The 20,874-nt window shown below is 40.0% G+C and overlaps 1 protein-coding gene across 1 annotated transcript in view; it reads right to left on the bottom strand.

Moving 5' to 3' along the window:
* The window catches only part of notch1b (notch receptor 1b), a 35,817-nt gene that overhangs the window by 2,871 nt on the left and 12,072 nt on the right, over positions 1-20,874 (bottom strand). Inside the window, exons 5-33 of the mRNA XM_083527608.1 lie at positions 20,094-20,216; positions 19,721-19,954; positions 18,910-19,065; positions 18,534-18,719; positions 18,178-18,291; positions 16,653-16,766; positions 15,714-15,947; positions 15,474-15,584; positions 14,633-14,825; positions 13,689-13,834; positions 13,481-13,594; positions 12,493-12,612; positions 12,193-12,345; positions 11,864-12,092; positions 10,758-10,959; positions 10,429-10,582; positions 10,144-10,328; positions 9,737-9,869; positions 9,210-9,467; positions 8,973-9,085; positions 8,165-8,736; positions 6,670-7,050; positions 6,441-6,586; positions 5,180-5,393; positions 4,868-4,955; positions 4,274-4,436; positions 945-1,243; positions 423-570; positions 159-256 (exon numbers count right to left, since the gene is read on the bottom strand). Coding sequence (XP_083383734.1) covers positions 159-256; positions 423-570; positions 945-1,243; positions 4,274-4,436; positions 4,868-4,955; positions 5,180-5,393; positions 6,441-6,586; positions 6,670-7,050; positions 8,165-8,736; positions 8,973-9,085; positions 9,210-9,467; positions 9,737-9,869; positions 10,144-10,328; positions 10,429-10,582; positions 10,758-10,959; positions 11,864-12,092; positions 12,193-12,345; positions 12,493-12,612; positions 13,481-13,594; positions 13,689-13,834; positions 14,633-14,825; positions 15,474-15,584; positions 15,714-15,947; positions 16,653-16,766; positions 18,178-18,291; positions 18,534-18,719; positions 18,910-19,065; positions 19,721-19,954; positions 20,094-20,216 — 5,381 coding nt within the window. The remainder of the gene's footprint in view (positions 1-158; positions 257-422; positions 571-944; positions 1,244-4,273; positions 4,437-4,867; positions 4,956-5,179; positions 5,394-6,440; positions 6,587-6,669; positions 7,051-8,164; positions 8,737-8,972; positions 9,086-9,209; positions 9,468-9,736; positions 9,870-10,143; positions 10,329-10,428; positions 10,583-10,757; positions 10,960-11,863; positions 12,093-12,192; positions 12,346-12,492; positions 12,613-13,480; positions 13,595-13,688; positions 13,835-14,632; positions 14,826-15,473; positions 15,585-15,713; positions 15,948-16,652; positions 16,767-18,177; positions 18,292-18,533; positions 18,720-18,909; positions 19,066-19,720; positions 19,955-20,093; positions 20,217-20,874) is intronic.

Raw genomic sequence — 20,874 nt, 5'->3', positions numbered from 1 at the left:
TTCCTGTCATGTGCAGTTGTAAAATACTTTCGCTCTCGTAAATACTGCAAATGCTACTGTAACTGATAGTACTACTACTACATTCTGCTTTAATACAGTAAAAAAATTATTTTAAATACATGTACAACTATACTGTGTTTATTAGAATTTTGTTTTACCTTATTGTTCTGCATGTCTTTATTGGCTCCGTTTTTAAGCAGTACCACGGCTGCATCTACATTGTTCACCGCAGCAGCCCAGTGCAGTGCAGATTTCCCTGGTACATGAAGAGACAAACAAATCTTAATATATTTCACTAATATTCTGGTGTTTTCACTAATCAAGCACAGCAGTGGAAAAGTACAAATGAAAGGTCTAATGAGCAGAGCAGATTTCTATTACACAGTGAAAGGGAGGTAAGATGAAATGTCATTAAGCAGTACCAAAGTCATCAATGGCATTGACATCAGCATGGCAGTTGATTAGTTCCTCCACCATGCCTTCCACGGCCAGTCTGGCTGCCAGGATCAGAGGAGTAGTGCCGTCATGCATGCGAGCATCGAGATCTGTTGCACGGTTCCGTATTAAAATCTGTAACGAGTATTAAAAAAAAATATTTAATTACAATGGAATTTAAATAGAACCATTTAATCATAAAATGAAAATTTGACAGCAATTTAGAACACCTGGCTTTTTCCTCTATAGGTTTCAGTTTTTGAAGCACCTGTTAACCAGTGCTTTCATAACAACAAGCTGTAGAAGGGTTACAAAATAAAGCACCTGATAACTACTTTACAGTACGAAGATGGATCACTGATGCTTATTTGTGGCTGGTTGTTCAGAGGCTCTTGGCTAAAATTTTTAGACCAAAACCTGATTGCCTCTGCCAAAAGGTTTAGACTACGCCATAGATAATAGTTTTTAGCAAGATTATAAACCAAATATGCACACAAACGATCACACACCTGGAAGACCCCTTGTGCATCTGAAGCCACAGCAGCATGCAGTGGAGTTCGGCCCATGTTGTCTTGGATGTTGGCATCTGCGCTGGCTTCCAGCAGTCTTTTAGCAGCATCGGATCGGGCATAGCGGGCAGCCAGGTGCAGAGCGGTCTCACCTGTGCGGTCCGTCTGGTTGTGCAAGTTGGCACCCTGGTATATAAAGTCATTTATGACATTGGCAGAGGCGTCCTCTTCTTCCTCGCTGTTACCAGTTTCCAGGCCACCTCCGCTACAGGAGGCGATCATTAGAGGAGTGAATCCATCTATACATGGGAGAAAGAGAACAGCCCAGGAACTCAATACATATCACCAAAGCATTTTCTGGACATCAAAGTTTTGGGAGTGGAATGCCAGCCTCCTTTGCATTTGGGTAGCATTTTTTAAAAAGTATTTTATAGCATTACATATATATTTTTTTGATTAACACTTTTCAATTGCAAACCAGTATTCTTTTTTTTTTAAACAGGACCCAACTGAAAAGTATCTGAATGCTGTGGGAACATTCTCTGTATTATTCAGCGACAGTGCTTAAAAGCAATTCTCAAACCAAGTCAAAGAGAAATGTTACCAAAAACCCCTCACTCGTGTTCGCAGCCAAGAGTGAGATATAAGAACCTCTAAGAGGCAATCTGAGGGCATAGTCTACTCCCATCTATCTTCAAAGTGACAGAAAGATTACGCCAAAGTAACAAACAAATCGAAAGCGGATTTGACGTGTTTGCCTCTGCCAATCATCCCTAGATCTCTTCGATAACGGATTCTAATCAAGCGCTCGTTTTTTTTTCCTGCTGAGCTTAAGGGAGCGGGGTAGGCTTTTGAAAACTTCATGGCGGGTATAAATGAGCATTATCATCTCTAAGAAGAGGCTTGACATGCCGTCTTCAACAGGGCCTTCTTTTCTTCAAAAGAACAGCTATTCCCAGATCTATCCTGATTTTGTCAATTCCAGCACATTGATTCAAAGAGTAAAAGGGGGAAAAAAAAGAAAAAAAGAAAAAATACCAGCTAAAAGCATGCTACCTTCAAATTTTTTTAATCATTCTTCAGGGTTTTTGACAGTTATTAAAACAAGTCATAAGTCTGATAATGTCTGTTTAATTGGCACGTGTAGTGAGATAGCAGGTATTATAGAGGGGGGGAGGGGTTCTCTGGGGCACACTCCCTAAGGTTAAGAGCTTTCAGTGAGTCTTTGAAGTTGATCTCTCTTCCCAATGGGCCCTGTATATTAAAGCTGCTGTCATCGATTTTTAAGAATGCTTCAGTCTTAAAAACTGTCTTTTTTATATCCTGATAACCATCACTAAAATAAATGCAAAAAAACATCCCTGTGATTAGCAACTAAAATTTCAACATGACCAGCTGTGTTATTTAATCAGTCAACTATTTTACAAGAAGGAAATCCTCCCTGTCTGTCAGGAAGCAAAGAGCTGGCTTCAATGAGCAGGAGATAACAAGGATGCCAACAAATGAGAATAGGCTTACGCTACAAAACAGCTTAGGAAAATAAAGCGTCCCACAAAAAAGAGCAAACAAGAAGGTGACTGCTGGGGCAGGGTTTCTGCAGGTTTCACAAAGTCAAATTTAAGACATTTTTAAGATTTTAAGACCTATATCACAACAGCAAAAACACAAATACCTTGTTAGTAACTAGTCTTAACCAAGCCCTAAATTAGCTAAATTAGTTAACCCCTAAAGTAAAGTATTGCACTTCCCCATTGCTGAAAAATTAAATTAAATAAAATACACCTTTGGTACAATCTAAGAGAGATTCACACAAATAAAATAAGGCTTTTTGGCTGTTGCATGTTGGTCTCATTTTTAGTCATTATACAGCGAATTATATTTGGACTAGCGAAAGAAAGAACTACAACACCACTAACACACTAAAGAAAAGGACCTGTTTCAAATCATTTTTTGGTTTGCTTGTTATATATAGCTTGTTTTATATATATCAAATTGTTTAATATATATATTTCAAGTCAAGTCAAGCAGGCTTTTATTTTCATTCCATACAGTGCAGTACACAGTAAAATGAAAACAAAGTTCCCTCAGAACAAAGGTGCACAACATTAACAAAAAGTAACAGAAAACAGAACTACACAAGACTAACTAGGACACTACTAAGGACAATACTATATTTGCCATACTATACTATACTATACTATACTATACTATACTATACTATACTATACTATACTATACTATACTATACTGGTTAATGGATGTTGTGAGGGAAGACATGCAGGTATTTGGTTTAAAAGAGGCAGATGTAGAGGACATGGAGAGGGGTATGGAGACAGATGATCCGCTGTGGCGACCCCTAATGGGAGAAGCCGAAAGAAGAGGAAGAAGAAAACTATACTATACTATACTATACTATACTATACTATACTATACTATACTACTATACATACACAACAGATATTTAGTAAACAAACTGAAAAGCAACAATTATTTAGCTGTGAGCTTTTTTAAATCAATAATGCTTAGAAAAGGGCAATTGTTTGTTTAGTGTTTTATGCATTTTCTCACAGAGCTAAATCTAATTCCACTTAACATTGCGATTCTCTAATCCGTTAAAAAGGTGTTGATTCATTTTATGCCTGCTTCATGACAAATCTAAAGCTCACAGTAAAAGCTAATTCACCAGGACCTTTATAGTGGACACCCCACATAATCTAAGACTAATAATCAACGGTTAAACATTTCTTTGTTAATGGCAAACAAAAAAAATGTATATAACCATCGATATTGTGAAGGTGTTTATTTAATTATTTATTTTATTAAGTGACACTGATGAATGCACCTAACCTTTTTTTAAAGACATTCATCACCATTAAATATTATACTTAAAGAAAAAAGTATGATGTTAATTATATATTATAGAATATTTAAATTAATTAGAAAACAAATTACTGTGGTGAAAGAGGAATGTTTTGCTATATGCGGCTAAAGTTCAATAGCTTCAGGGTTGTAATCATTCTGATAACACACATATACACGCACACACACATACATACATACATATACATATATATATATATATATATATATACACATTACCAGTCAAAAGTTTGGACACACCTTGATAATATTATTAATTATGTAATGTATGATTTTGATATTAACATAATTATTCAGTGTGACAAATGTGGTAGAAAAGAGAGAAACATGACTTTTTTAAGGGTCCACACACTGTGTGTGTACAATTCAGACAATTGGAATAATAGCAGTAAGGTTATATACACCAGAATTCCTAGAATAATTACTGAGTATTAATACAGTAACCTTACCTGGTCCTCGGACATTAACGTCCATGCAGTCATTCTCGTTCTCGCCTTGAGGAGGTGTTGGAGCTATAGAGGGAATCCGCAGGTCGGCTGCATCCAGATGCTGCTGAGTCCATTGCCGATGGTCCTGCTGGTCATCCAGATTCAATATTGCCGGCTCCTCAAACTAATACACACAAATACCCAACATCATCCATACTAAATAATTAACTTCAATGCTTAGACTTTCAGTATTTAGCAGATGTTCATATCCTGTGTGAAATACACACATGCACAGAAGTTGCTTGCTAGTGAAAACAGGTTACGGTCTAAGATTCTCAAAGGGCTAAAATCATTTTACATATGAGTTAATACAATATTTAGTACATCCATGGAGTCAATAAGAGTCTGCACTGACTCAATGGGACCTGACATGGGCATGTCACAATATTAAATACAGAATATTAAACAATAAATAAAGATTCAGATTCCTACAGATGTATGCAAATCGACTCAGAATTGCAACAAGCAAATACATTTTTAAAGCCAAAATTTAAAGATGTTATGATATACAGTTGTTAACACTTTCATTAACAAAATATAATTATTTTCTCTTACCCTAAAACGCTTGGTGTCTGCAGGCTCGTCCTCTCCCCATTCATTTTGATTGTCATCCATCAGTGAAATATCGGAGTTCTTCAGTGGCCTATAATGAGAAAAATTCCTATCAGAAGTGCTGCTGTGCCGTCCATCCCAACACCACAGAAACAAAAATCTGGTTTGAATCTGCACCCTCATAAACCTGTCCCGACTTTTCCGTTAATAAAAACTCCTCTATTATAATGCACCTTAAACATGCCATAAGCGGTATGTTTTTTTTTTTCTTCTCACATTCAAGACAACTCCATGCAGAAAATACACTGTACTTACTTCAAGCCGACAGAGTCCTCGCCGACGGGCTCCCTCCGTTTCTTCTTGCTAGGCTCACTGGTTTTAAAGCCCTCAGGGAACCAGAGTTGACCATGCTCTCGTCTCCGCTTACGAGAAGCCACCATGCCCACGACCACAAAAGCCAGCAATGCCAGGCCGGCCAGCACCACATACACCACGTAGAGCGGCGAGGTTGGCTCGACTTCAGTCTGAGCTGAAAGAAGTAAAGACATGTGAGACCCAATGGACGAGTGTGGTACAGGGTGTGAAGAGGTCACAAACATGTCCTTGAACAACAAAAACTATCCCTGAACACGGAAAAAGATGCTCGGCTAGCGACACAGTGAGACAAGCCAGGTTCGTGGTGAACACTTGCTAAGTGTGTGTATGTCATTCAGTAGTAATCAGAATCGCTAACCATTTTTTCATGGAAAAAGAGGCGCCGGCAAATAGGAACACGAGAAAGTAAAAAAAAAGGGAGAAAGAACACCTCCTCTCACATCTCTTCAGCTCAGGGTACCAGGAGACAACTTTACCACTTCTTCTTTAAGGGGGAAAAAAGGGAGGGATTAATGAACTTCAAATTACTGCGCACGCTTTAAGCTGTAAAGACGAAGGATTTATTAGGATTTTCAAGATAACAAAGACTCCCAACTTCTAGCACACTCCCGATCAATTTTCCTCCGCTGCTCTTTTTTTTCCCTGCCCCTCTCCCTGTCTCTGCTAAAGATTTTGAAATGATAAACTCTCCTAACCTAAACCCTTGGAGATGCACTAAGGCTTGGTGTTACATTCAGAGAGGTGAAGGTTGCAGCAGCTTCTTCTTTCCATGCTTAGGCCGCAACTGCGGTGTGTGTTTGTCTGTCTGTGAGGAAGAGCGAGATAGAAATTGAAAGTGATGTACTAAAGAATCTGGTGATGGAGAGCTTGATTTGTGGCAATTAACCATTTTAGTATTTCATTTTGCACTTTGACTACAGCATTCTTTATCTGACATGCGATTTCATTTGCTCTTGTGTTTAAGTACCAAAAAAACAAAAACTTCAAAGTCATCCACATAATCCCTGCCATGTTCGGTGTGCATGCATGTGTGAAAGGGGGGGTTGGGGGACTGTTATAGGGCTAGCCTGAGTTGAATGGATCTGTTATCTAAATTCTTGTTATTATGAGATCATTATAACAAGTTAAATGTCAATTAAAAGGGAATCTGTGTCTTTAAAGTTACTAATGATGACCCTGTATACTGCTGTTTCATACTTACTACTGACAGCCTTAATGTACGGCATGTTCAGGTTGCCACTGGAAGCGAGGGCTCCCAAGAAGGCAGCAACATCAGTAGCACTCTGGAAGCACTCGGTCGACTGCTGGTAACACTGCCGGTTATCGATCTCCAGATACACCAAAGAGCTAGAGAGACGATATGCATGATATTAAACCATGACATGCATCCACTGTTCCCAGATGAACTTCATGGATGCTCACTCATTTACCTTTTGACTTGTATGTGGTTTTGGTCATGGTGGCTTGAACCGAAGACGTTGGACCAGGAATCCAGAGAACGCTTGAAGTTGTGCTTCTTAAGCTCTTTTGTACTGCCATTGTACGGGTAAATCATGAGCTCACCGTGACTGTCCACCCTGAACACCACGTTGGTGTGCAGCACTCGGCTCAGTTCACGTAAGAAAGTTGACGAGTTGTTACGCAGCTGCTCTGGTGGCAACTGCACCACCAGCACCAGATGGCCTTCAGCGCGCTTCTCCGGCACGTTCTCAGCACAGTCCAGTCCGTCCCAGTCACACTCTGCGTTGTTGCAGCCTTGATCGCAGTGACCATCCGCGTAGTGATCTTTACAATACTGATCGTACAGCGGGCTGAAAGAAACACATCACAGCAGAGAATAAACATTAATGGGCAGATGAATGGAAACTAGACTGCATTATGATGGTGTAGGTTTAATTTAAGATTAGCTAGTAGCATTCAATGGTGGATGAAGTATAAAACCCATGTACTTGAGTAAAAGTAGAGATACACAAGGTAAATATTACTCCAGTAAAAGTGCTCCCTGAGTAAAAGTACAAAAATGTTTGCCTTCAAATGTATTTAAGTATCCAAACTATGATTTATTATGGCTACAATGTTCTAATTATAATTTTTGCTACAAGTCTCTTGCTTAAAGAATTCAGTTTATGTGAAAACACTCTAATGTTACTCTTAGCACACCAGTCTATTAAACTTTCTTTCGGCTTCTCCCATTAGGGGTCGCCACAGTGGACCATCACAGTGTTTGATTTGGCACATGATTTTTACGCTGGATGCCCTTCCTAACGCAACCCTCCCTATTTATCCAGGCTTGGGATCGGCACTAAGGCTTGTGCAACCGTAATGGCTGGGGTTGGTTCCCTGACCTGGGATCAAACCCGGGCCGCAGTAGCACACCAGTCTATTAATAGAATGATATTGATGATTCAAACACTGATTGATATTTATTAAAATGATCATGAGCCCAAAACCTTTTTTTTTTTAACTACTTCAAAAAATCATGCAAATAAGGCCACAGGTGTTGTGGAAAGTTCGAGTCAAGAGTTTTTTCCATCATTTATTTCTCTTAAAATATTCTGCTTGCTGTTGAACTGACACTAGATTGTATGTTATTGTAAGTAGATACCACCAAGCACCAATCAAAGTAAGTTCAAAACAGAGCATGCGCTTTACATGCGATTGGTTTGACCAGTTAAATTTTTATCTACTTTTTTATCCACATAAAAAGGAACGACTGATATTACAAAATGTAGTTGGTTAAAAGGTAAGACATGTTGTGAAATGTACATAAAAGTCTCCCTAAATGGAAACAAAACAGTACAGATACACAAAAAAGCTACTTAAGTACAGTAACAAATTACAGTCCACCACTGGTGGCATTCACATCGCATTCTTATCAAAATTAAAAAGTAAAAAATGTACACCAAGTAGACTCCTAAAACTCACTTGCACTCTCCACTGCTTGTTTGACAGTCAAAACCATCATAGAGGCAACCAGCATTGTTGCACTGTTTGTCACATTCCCCGTTGTTGAAGTAGCGCCAACACTGCAGTGCAGCCGAGCAGTTCTTCCATGGATCGTGGAAGTTGAGTGAGCAGTCACCACCGTCCCACTCACACTCATAGCTGTTGCAGGTGCTGTCGCAAAACCTGTTGCCCTTTTTAGCTGCACACTCAGCTACTGGGCAGCTGGCCACCACTTCAGGTGGCGGAGTGATGTCTCGGCCGATGCCTCCAGAGAAATTGTAGTCCAGAATGTGGCACAGCAAGCCGTTGAATGTCTTCGGGCATACACAGTGGAAGTAGGGTGCCTCTGGGATGACTTTGCACGTGCCTCCGTTGTAGCAGGGTTTGGAAGCACAGTGCCCATCAGATGTGTGCTGGCACTCAGGGCCACTAAAGCCTGGTGGACAAAGACACAAGGGGGCTTTCTGGCCTGAGATACAGGTGCCAGCATTACGGCAGTGAAGACTGCCGCATGAATAAGCATCATACTCGCAGGATGAGCCGGTGAAGCCCTGAAAAAGAGAGATGGGTTTGTACTATACCTCACGAACAGAAAGCAATAAAAGGGATGTATTGTGATCACTTGATTTACAAAATACAAGCCCTGCTGGATACACAAGAACAAAGACCTGTACTCTATGGCCAAAAATACAAAAAAACATCAGATAAAAGTATTGTTCGCTGCAATAAAAGGTGCAGCCATTTGCAGAGAGATGAGAAGCTTATAAGTCATAATTGTCTCACTTACTGCAGGACATTTACAGATGAAGCCTTGGGGAGTGTTACTGGCTACAGCACAGGTCCCTCCATTTCGACACGGCTTCCCCTTACAGCCATCGAACACAATGTCGCAGTGCTGACCTATCAGTAAAAATAGATGCTCCCATTTACATCATTCACTCCTTATTGAATTCCACACTATCACTGAAAATATAAATACTTATTGACCGAGCTCTGCGATAGACAGAGAAAAGAGTATATCTACCTGTGTATCCAGTGCGACACTCGCAGCGGTAATTGTTGGTGAGCTGAATGCAGCTGCGGGTGCCCCGTGGGTCGCAGGGGTTAGACAAGCATTCATTGACGTCTCCTTCACAGCGCTCTCCCACGTAGCCTGGTGGGCACTCGCAGTGGTAGCCGCCAACACGGTCCACACAGCGTCCCTTGTTAAAGCATTTGGGCTCTTGAGTCACAGGGTCAGTAAAAGGTATGCAGTCATCGATGTTGATTTCGCAGTGAACACCTGGAACATATGGATTGTTATGAATAAGACGATGTGCTGATAATACTCGAAGATCTAACTAATACCATAAGTGGAAAAATAGCACTGATGCACGCATAGTACTTTTGTCTTTGTTTATAACAATCACATCTTACACAGAAAGCAATTCAATTCCTGATCTTTACACACCCAGGAAAAATCAATCACAGAGGAAAAGTCTTACTAAGCTGACTACTGTCTGCTAATTAGTGAAGTGTGGGATGAACAGATTGACAGAGGAGGTAACTGACCTTGGGTTCCTCTGGGACAGGAGCATTTGTAGGCATTGACGAGGTCGATGCAGATGCCCCCATTCTGGCAGGGCTGAGAAAGGCACTCATTGTTCTCGTCGGAACAATTTGCTCCATGATAACCAGGCAAACACTGCATGAGAGAAAGGGAAAAAAATATATATATTCTGAATGTCAGATTATAAAGTGCAAGCCTTTGTTCCACTATATTATAATCAATGAGCTAAAAAAAATAATAATTATTATGAGAATGTAGGCCAATTTGTATTTCACTTAATGCCATTTCAGGCATTTCAAAAAAAGAAAACAATAAATGTGAAAACATCCCAGAAATGGCAGCTTTCCTGTTAAAATAATGTCATCATATTGAGATAATTAGCAAGCTGTTAGTAAATAAACAAGCTCACCTCACAAGAATATCCTCCTAAGTAATCAGTGCATGTAGCGCCATTCTGGCAGGGGTTTGGGATGCACTCGTCCACCTGCTCCTCACAGTAACTGCCAGTGTATCCTGCCTGGCACTGGCAATAGTGTGTGTTTCCAGCATCCAGACACTGGCCAGAGTTGCGGCACAGTCTGGCAACATCCACACCTACAAAGCAGGCAGAGACGTTTGGATCCAGCAAAGAATATATGCAGTGAGTACAGCTGCAAAGGAAACTGCAATTCACAAGCACACAAATGATCCCTACCTCGCTGTTTGGCTGCAACTTCACAGGAGACGCTGGGGACGTCACAGTACAGACCAGTCCAGCCGCTCTGGCACTGACAGGTGTAAGTAGTGCCACTTTGTCTGCAGGTACCCCCGTTCTTACATGGAGATGGCTTACACCAGTTCACCAGATCCTGAAAAGAACAGTGGACACCATTTAAAATTTTTCATATTCCAGTGGTGGGTTTTAGGGATTTCTCTGCTCGAAGACCTCTGGTTTACACTACCATTTCAATACATGTTAGACAAATACATTATTTTTATTCTTTCATATATAAAATCATATTGGGTTAAATCATAGGGTTGTACCTGACAGTTGAAACCATGGTAGCCATGAGGGCAGGTGCACTTGTAAGTGCCATAACTGTCCTGACATGTGCCGCCATGCATGCATGGTTTTGAATCACATTCGTTGATGTCATGCTGGCAATAGTTGCCTGTGAAGCCAGCCAGGCACAGACAGCTGAACGTATTGATTCCATCAACACAGGTGCCACCGTTAAAGCAAGAACTGCATCAAAATTAGCAAAGAAAAATCAGTTATGGCTTTGCAGCATTAGGTACACTACAATTAATGTCAATCTCAGCGATCTAGACAAAATTACCACTTTCCTTATATGGTCAATGTTTCCTGCTCTTGATCCTGTTGCCATGCTGTTTGGCCAATTGTTTACAGTGTAATTATTAAGAATTCATAGATTTACCAAATAGTATGCCTAATACCACAGTATGGCTCTATTGTTTGCTAAATCAGAATCTGGCCAGTCAGAAGAAGGTGTTGGTTATTTTTCTTCTGATAACAGCTCTACGGCAATACTGCAATTCAAATAACAGTTTTGTATTAACCTATACGTTATTCTAATGTGCTATAATTTCAATAGTAATCATAGCTTTAATCAAGGAGGGTTTTTAACCAGTATAAAATAAGTGAAATCAGAAACTAATCTCACAGATGTTTTACAAATGTTTTCACTGGCAAATAGCTGTGGTATAGGACGAATAAAGCAGAATTTCTCTATCATAATCATCTTTTGTCTGTTTTTATCTGTTTTGAGCCAAAGATTTTAGTATGACTCTTGGTTTCCTCTAATAAATCTCTGAGTATGAACTACTTTTGTTTCCCATACCCACCCATTGTAAGTATTTTGTTTGGGCAAATGCCATTACCTATTGCACTTGTACTTGCATGGATGTTTGTCCACCAAAGAGGGCGCCAAGAGGCAGTAAAGCATAATGGCAACTGTACTCTAAAAAAAAACTTTAAATCTATCACATATAAGGTCAAGACAGTTGACTGTTGTGGGCAAAACAGTGAAGCCAGTGTGTGTGTAAAGGTTGTGATTTACACATTAGAACCTGACACACTTGATCCTGAGTCGATTTAAAAACAAAAGCGAATAGATGGCTGGTTTTACCTCTCAGTGCAGTCTTGTGTGTTGGTCTCACAATGAATGCCACTGAAACCAGGTAGGCATGTGCATGTGTAGCTGTTCACACAGTCTGTGCAGTTGGCTCCATTCTTGCATGGATTGCTCTCACACTCGTTGATGTCCTCCTCACATTTGGAACCACGGAATCCCAGGAGGCAAGAGCATGTAAATTCATCTATGCCATCCTTGCAAAACCCACCGTTACTGCATGGGTCTGGACAAATAAAAAAATAGGGGTAGTATGCATCATGGAGTAAGCAAAAAAGCAAAAAGAAAAAGCCCAGGAAGTGGAAAATAAGTAGTATATGGCTTACTGGGCTTGCAGTCGTCAATGTCGGTCTCGCAGTTGTGGCCAGAGTAACCTGAATTGCAGTTGCACTTGTAGCTGCCAATAGAGTTCTGGCAGATGGCGCCATTGAGACATGGGTTTTTCACACATTCATTGATATCAATCTCACAGGTCTGACCTGCAATAACAGGAAAGGAAATCACATGCAACAAACATGAAGCAAATATATTTAGACCTCCTTGGAATTCTAATGAGCAGATTGCACGCTATTGTCAATAAACTTTTTCTTTTACTTATTTCGCTTTGTTGTTCTGTGCTTACTAACCTTGCCAGCCTTCAGGGCACATGCATGAAAATCTCTCATAATCTTCTGACTCCTTACACACCCCACCATTCTTACAGGGTTTGGGACTGCAAGGGTCTAACAAAGTTTCACATTTCTCACCTGCGAACCACAGAAAAAAAAAATTTGAACACAATGTACCAAATTAAAATGAGTACTAATTTTTGTTAGTTCACTTTATCCATCTGAGTGAAGGCTTTGAATCGTAGCCCAAAACAAAAACTTAAAGAACGGAACAAATCCGGAAGAAGACACTCTTGCATTCTTAGCAGCACTATATTTAGTTAATGACATTGGATTTGGAAACGGCCTTTTAAAGATTCGCCCCTTCTCAGAGACATTAGCATTTCATCACTGGTGAGAAAAGGTGGGTGGCCTCACTGCCTGTCTTCCTATCTGTTTCCACGACACCAGGCCCCTACAGGAAGCCGACAGGCCTTTCCGCTCATTGTCTTTGCATTTGCTTTTCTGTGAGAGAGGAAGCAAGGCAAACAGGAAATGTGTCAAGCTACTGTTCCCACCCAGCCTGGACCAGGACCTGCTTGTTATTCCAGCTCTAACTCGGTGTGGATTTTTCCGGCAAAGAAAAATAAAAGGTTTCAGCAATAAAGACGATTTCAGTCCAAAAGACAGCAAATGATCCTACAGGCTGCGTAAAATAATACAGAGAAAGGAAAAAATGTGTACTCCTCTGCAGACACGTATCTATTCTGCTATCAGCAGTACTTGCAGTACACTGAACAGGCCAGGATGAACAAACAGGCAATCAGCTTTTGGGGGAAAGGAAAAAGGAAGCACTGTTGCTGAAACGAGCACATAACATGACCTTGGGAGCACATTTTATCATATCTCTGAATTTTGAAACCGGAAGAGTAGTGTACACGCTAGGAAAATGGCAAAGAAAAATAACAGTTTGTTTAAAAATGTCAACCTCAAGATGTGAAATGATAATAAGCAATCAAACTCGTACCGGTGTAAGGCAGCACGCAGTTGCATTTGTAGCCGGCAACATCGTCTATACAAGTCCCCTGGTTTAAGCATGGGTTTGATGCACACTCGTTAATGTTCGTCTGACAGTTAGGGCCTAAACACAAAATCATGGGATCCAAATCATTTTGATTTAGGAATAGAGCCACCACACTGGTGTACTTTAGACGGACAAATTTAGCGGCTCTTACCACTGAAGCCAGCTCGGCAGGTGCACACATAACCACTGGTCATGTCCTTACAGGTGCCACCGTTCATACAGGGGTTGGATTCACACTCATTGTTGTTGATGTCGCAATTGGTGCCACTCCAACCCGAATCACAAATGCAGTTGTATCTAAAGACCAAAAAAGCATGAGTAGTATTGTTATATTCTTACATTTATGATGAAGCACATTCACTATTCAATATATATATATCTAGAAAAAATCAAAAAAGAAATATAGAAATATAAAGTCACTCAGACCTCGTGCACGAGTGAATGCTTAAACATGCTATTCAGTTCTCTCTTTTTTGAACAGTTGCAACCAGTCTAACACTTCCAACACATGCATGTGTATAATGTAGATGCACAAGCCCACGTATGCTAATTGACCTGTTTAAATACAATCATTCTAAACCTTGTAAAGGAAAACCTAGTTGTTCAACAGTGCATGTGGACTTAAAAGACTGTTAACACTTTACCGAGAAAACACAAAGAAACTCACTTTATACACACAATAAAACACACTTTATACAATAAAAGCCTAAGGCCAGATGTTGGGACAATCGATAAATGTTTATGAATGTCAAACATGATTTTGTAGAACTTATGTATTCTTCAGTGATTTGCAAATGAAGCTCTAAATCTTAAAAATGAGTTTGTGGTTTTGCACTATAAAAGCATGGAATAAACCAAAACAAGTGCCTCAGGTTGTTTGCACATGAAGGTTACAGAACATGTATTCAGAATATCTTTTCTTTGCCTCCTTAATGAAAAGTTGAATAAACCTACAAAAACAAAGCATTGGTATGACTGTCGTATTCTACATGTGTGACAGATTTAAACAAGTGTCTATGTCTATCAAACATCACAGATTGTAAATGTATCAAACACTAAAGTTTGACATTAATAAATGAAACAAGAGCATCTTACCCATTGACTTTATCTTCACAATGTCCATGAATGCAAGGATTACTGAGACATTCGTTGAGTTGAGACAGACAGGTGGGGTCATGGTAGCCATCAGGGCACTGACAGGTAAAACCGTTGACTCCATCGATACACGTTCCTCCGTTGTGACAGGGGTTGATGGCACACTCATCGATATTGATGTTACACATTTTTCCTGCATTAGAGTCAGCGTTTGATATTAGAATTAAAACAAACGTAGACATAATACATATTCCAATCCATTTTTCTTTTCCAACCAACTCAATCGCCATTTTTTTACTGATTGCTTTTTGTCCGGCCGCATTTTCCCGCCGCTTGAAGCAGCGCCACCATTCAGCTGACGCGAGGCACAGCATAAAAAGGGAGGTTTCGTTTGTCGCTCTTCTTTAAAGCACCCGCCAACTTTTCCCTTTTAAAAGATCGGCTTACACAAATCTTTCGCAAATCTTTTGTCCTTTAAAACCCCCCCAGATGCCTGGCAGCTTTTTCAGCTGAATGGACGAGCAGGGGAGGTTGCGTGTCAGAGCGCCAGGGCAGGGATTGGGAGGGAGTGTAAGGCAACACCACAGCCAGAGTGTGTACTCGCTGGCCAGCTGTCCCTCCACACCCTTGTTTGTGGGGAACTCACCTGGGGAGACTTTTGTCAGCACCCATTCCCCACTGACTCAACTGTGCCATTCTTTTATCTGACTTGCACAAGTTCTAAAAAAAATATCCAACTCAAAATAAAATTCTAGTATCAGTCAGTAAACAGGGTTACACTATCTACTATCTACACTGTTAACCTTGAGACGATCAGTGTGTATTTTCAGAAGCAACTGACCTGTATATCCCAGCTCGCAGGCACACTCATATCCGTTGATCTTGTCAATGCACTTGCCATATTCACATGGGCTGCTCTTGCAGTCATCCAGATTGATCTCACAATTAACACCTGTGAATCAAAGTCAAATCTAATTAAACTGTACAGGTTTTTTTTATGTGTATGTTTGTGTTTATACATTTACATATTTATCAGATAAACCACAGCAGACTGTAAGAGAATTCCAGATTACTTTCTTACCTGAGGTTCCTTTAGGACAAACACACAGGTAAGCATTTGGCCGATCCTGACAGGTGCCTCCATTCTGGCATGGCTGGCTCAGACACTCGTTTATGTTGGTTTCACACAGACGACCGGTGTAGCCAAGGTGGCACTGGCAGGTGAAGCTGGCCAGGCCATCGTTACAGGTGCCGTAATGACACGGATTGGACAGACACTCATCGATATCTGCCTCGCAGTGCTGTCCTGTGTAACCTGGACCATAATAAGGATTAATTTAACCTTCTGTTTTTTTCTTATGTAGGCCAGGTATTATAACATGCCATTAATTTACATCAAATAACTTTGGCAGGTAAAATAGATTGCCTGTCTGTTTATTTTCAGGGTTTGTTATGCTGATTAGGATTAGCTGAATAAGAGAAGAAAAATAAAATAAAGAAAAAAAAATAAAGAAATATTAATGCCAGGCTGATGATTGGACGATTTAAAGCTACTGATCAATTTGATCATTTTGTTTGACAGCTGGTAAAGTCCTCATTATTCCTGATTCAAATGACTGTAAAGGTTACAAAAATTCAGAATGCCAATAATCACCCTTACAAAATAAAAAGCTAGTAATTAAGTGAGAATTTGACTGCAACTTTACTACATTTCAAAGTCAAATATCTTATTTTATACTCTACATTTTGAGAAATCACTCATTCCTATTATTTATGAGTGGATAAAAACGTTCATTATTACTATTGATATTATAATTTTATTAATAGTGTAGCAAGTGAAGTTTTAAGTCATCAAGAATGTACTGCGGATTTAAATAAAAGCCGGGAAAAATACCACAAGTGGTTCTCCAAATTGCGTGACACATGGATTGTGTACTTTATCCGACATTGCATAAACAACATCTAAAATAAGGTTGCATTTTGTATTTAACAAATAAAAGTGCTTAACGGTTCGCCATACCCTCAGTGCATTGGCAGGTGTACATATTAGGCCCATCAATACACTTGGCGCCATTTTTGCAGGGCGTGCTTGCACATTCGTCGATGTCAACCTGGCACTGGTTCCCAGAATATCCTGAGAAGAGAGCCAGAGTGAAAGAGAAGTGAGGGGGTGGGGGGGGGGGGCAATGAAAAGCGTAGAGCTTCTTTAGGATGATCTCTTCAGACCACACTTGCTTCATTCCATCACACTCATCTAAACAATCTCCAGCTAGGCTTCATTAACATGTCCCCACACTGCTCACTGTTTTCCTCTCTCTCTCTCTCTCTCTCTCTCTCTCTCTCTCTCTCTCTCTCTCTCTCTCTCCTGCCGCCACCCCCCCCCCCCCAATCCCCCCACCTTTCCAAACTCCTTTTTCAACAAATCGTCGTGGGGGGGAGGGGGAGGAGAGGCGGTTGTAAATAAAAAAAGAAAGGGGTTAAAAAAAAACCTTCCAAGGCCTCCTGACCAAGGGCACCAGACAAAAGGGAACAGTCTATTCAATGAATTGCAAAGCTGCACTGGTTGCCTCCTTTGTCCTCAAAAACTTTTCCATCACAATGTGCATTCTCTCATCCTGCCTTGGCCCCCTCTCTGCTTCGGCACCGTCAGAAAGATCTCGCCACCTATAACCTTTCACGATTCAGTTAGCTCATCGTTTAGAACCAACCAGTGGACCTGTTATAGATATAGACCTCAAAAGTTATATTGAACTACCAGTATATAGTAAATTTTGTACTAGAATTTGACATCTGCTGTAGTGGAAACAGCAGTAGTGCTCATCCCAGTGAAAATTCCTTTGTCATAGAGTTCCAGCACTACCTAACAATCCAGCAGGGATTTCCTCCGGGCCTCAAAAATGGCACATTTCAAAAAGCTCTATTGTGGTTACCATGGTCTCGCTATGTATGCCATTCAAAAGCAACCCTGCCCTGCATTCTGAACAGTGCCCTAATTTGCATCTGAAGACTGAGTAGAGTGGCCTAGACTCCGTTCCCCAGCTTACCGTACCACACACCTCCCAATCACTTCGCACAAGACATTGCTCAGGGACCCCACAGACCTCATCCCCTCGCCACAGAATACTAGCAGCATTTCTTACCCCAGTATTTATGCATGAATTCCCCTGTACAATAATCCTCTGATCTGCTTTCCACCTTTCTGTACAATAATCCTTAGATCTGCCTTTATGACATGCCTGCTACTTTATAACCAAAATTACTTCCACTTCATTTGGGATGAATGCATAAAAGTTGGATAGTTAACATTCAAAAGCCAGTGCATGAATGAACCACATACCTCATGCCTGAAACTTACAGAGTTACATAATAAAATGTTTAAGTGCAAGTCTCAAACTTGGTAAAAAAAAAAATTGCTAACTGTTAAAAACCCTTTGATATGGATTTTTTCCCCAATTTGGCTGGAGCTATCTTAGTGAGCCTGAGGGCGAGATTAGTTTATTCCTCTCTGTTGCTGTCCAGGGGTTGAATGGCCCCCTTGTACTTACCTTTGGGGCACTCGCACTGGTAGTTGTTGATCTTGTCGATGCACTTTCCATTGTTGAGACAGGGCGTGCTCACACACTCGTCTGTATTGATCTGGCAGAAGACTCCCTCGTATCCTGTCAATTAGCACAGAAAGATTTTATCCAGATTATACTACAAGGTTTATTGATCAGATTGTTTTCTCTTTATAATGTACCAAACATAGAACATATAAATGTGCCAAAAAACATTATAATAATTTCAGACGCATTGTAGCACTGTAGACACAACACAATGTAAACACAAAATATCCTACAGTAATACACTACTACATATGTGTCACTGTTCACCTATGTATACTCAACATTTTGTGCTTTACCTGCCATGCAGATGCAGTGAAAACCTCCGATTTGGTCCAGGCAGGTAGCATCATTTTGGCAAGGGCTGGACATGCACTCGTTAACATCAAGTTCGCAGCGAGCCCCTACGTAGCCCGGAAGACACATACACTCAAACGAGCCTTTGGTGTTCAGACACTTTCCAGCATGCTCACATGGATTTGAACCTATAGAAAAAAAAGATGGGATGGATTAAATCTAATATCTATAAACAGCTTGATAATGAAATATATTTTTTATAGAAAAATATTAAAATTTAATATAGAATATATAAATATAGAATTAGCTCAGCCAACCCATTCATACAAGTTCTGTTGAGTTAAAGCATTTATCTCTAAACAGTGTTACAATGGTTACCCAAAGCGCATTCATCGACATCCTGGTTACAGGCTAAGCCAAAGTATCCTGTAGGACAGGTACAGATAGCCTTGCCATTGACTGGGTTGGTGTCACAGTTCGAGCCTTTCTGACAGGGGTCACTAATACAAGCATCATCCAAATGACACAGCAAACCTGGAATAAATGGAAATGATATGAGTAATTACAACCGCATTTACCTAAAAACATAAATAATTATATAAAATGATGATTTTATATATATACAGTGGAACCCGGTTATGTCGATGTCCTAGGGGGTCGGCAAAAAGCATCGAGATAACCGATGATCGAGATAAACGAAAATCAAAATGGCGGCAGTATATTAACGTGCTTGAAATTTCTTTATGTACATGATGTGCGTTAATAAATGAGAATGTGCATGCACGTGTTTTTAAAGGGTTTTTTACACAACAGCGTTGCCGCGATTTGTTTGATGAAGGCTTGCTATAAAAATACATACAGTACATGTTTATCTGTCAGGAATCCACCTGCCACGCCCCCTTCGGCCCCCTTCGGCGTGTCAGGTGTTTTCTCGCTTAGAATGCTTAGAATTCTAATGCTTAGAAAAAGCGAGAATTTGGCGGTTCCACTTCAAAAACGTCGACTTAATAGGGTTGTCGAGGTAACCGAGGGCGAGATAACCGGGTTCCACTGTACATATATATAGCATTTGTTCCTGGTTCCACCATACAATATAAAAAAAAAAAAAAAAGCCATTTATTCCTGTTTCTATCATATTTAAACAATTCTCAAAAATTTAAAATAGACTATTAAGTATTAAAGTATAGACCTGTGCGTCCAGGTGGGCATTCGCAATAAAAGGACGCTACACGATCGTGACAAGTTGATCCCGGGTGACAGGCAGCATCAACGCAATCATCGATATTTTTGCTGCAATCGTCACCTGACCAGCCATTCACACACACACAGTTGTATCCACCCTGAGTGTTGAGGCAAGTGCCACCATTCTGACACGAATTAGGCATCAGGTCGCACTCATTGACATCTTCAGTACAGAATTGACCTATCAGGGAACACAAGACACAAAGGACTTATGATGCACTGATTTATTCCAAGAGTTAGCAAGCTAAAGTCGTTTTGTGAATGTGGTTTACATTTTTGTTATTAATAAAAGCAGCACAATTAATGTACACAATTCATACCTGTCCACTCCGGTTTGCACTGGCAGTTGTAAGTGTTCACCCCATCTACACAGGTTCCTCCGTTTAGGCAACGATGGTCTGGACAGTCGTCGATGTTCTCCTCACAGTTTTGACCGCTAAAACCTGAAAAGATGTTGATTATTTACTCAAAAGACAATCAATTTTTAGGGTTTGTTCATTCAAAAAGTGGAGGGAAAATGACACATTTAAGGTTTTTAACGTTTTTTTGTAATTAATAATTGCTGAAGTTTAATATCCCTGGTATTTTTCAAATAATTGTTATTTTTTACAAAAGGATACAGTGTTTGTTAAACCCACTGTTACATACTGAAAGTGTGGTTAATGGTCTTGTGGTCAACCGTTGTCTCATTCTGGGAAGCATGTCAGTCCCAGGTCTCAAGACAGAGACGACAGAGTGAACAGAGTCAACTGACAACCACAGTTTCCTTTGAAATTAACAGCAGTTATAAAACATTCCTGTCATTTATATCCCCGTATAAGTGATATATAAGAAAAAAATGTGTATGCATAAAAAATAAGTTTGCCGCTGGAGTTTAATATTTCTTTTTATATCTGAGTAAAAAAAGGACGTCGTGAATAAATGTGTGTTGCATTGAGGTTTTTAATTTCACCTCTTTTATATTTATTTATATATTCAAACAGAAATGCATGCTGCATTAATCATGAGTTAATAAAATTAGTGCCGTTAAAATGAAATTGTCATTGTGTTATTTATATATATATATATATATATATATATATATATATATATATATATATA

The sequence above is a fragment of the Silurus aristotelis genome (genome assembly GCF_946808225.1).
Source record: "Silurus aristotelis genome assembly, chromosome: 23".
NCBI classification, from domain to species: Eukaryota; Metazoa; Chordata; class Actinopteri; order Siluriformes; family Siluridae; genus Silurus; species Silurus aristotelis.
Note: the sequence above shows the minus strand (reverse complement) of the source record. Positions and strands in the feature narration are given on the sequence as shown.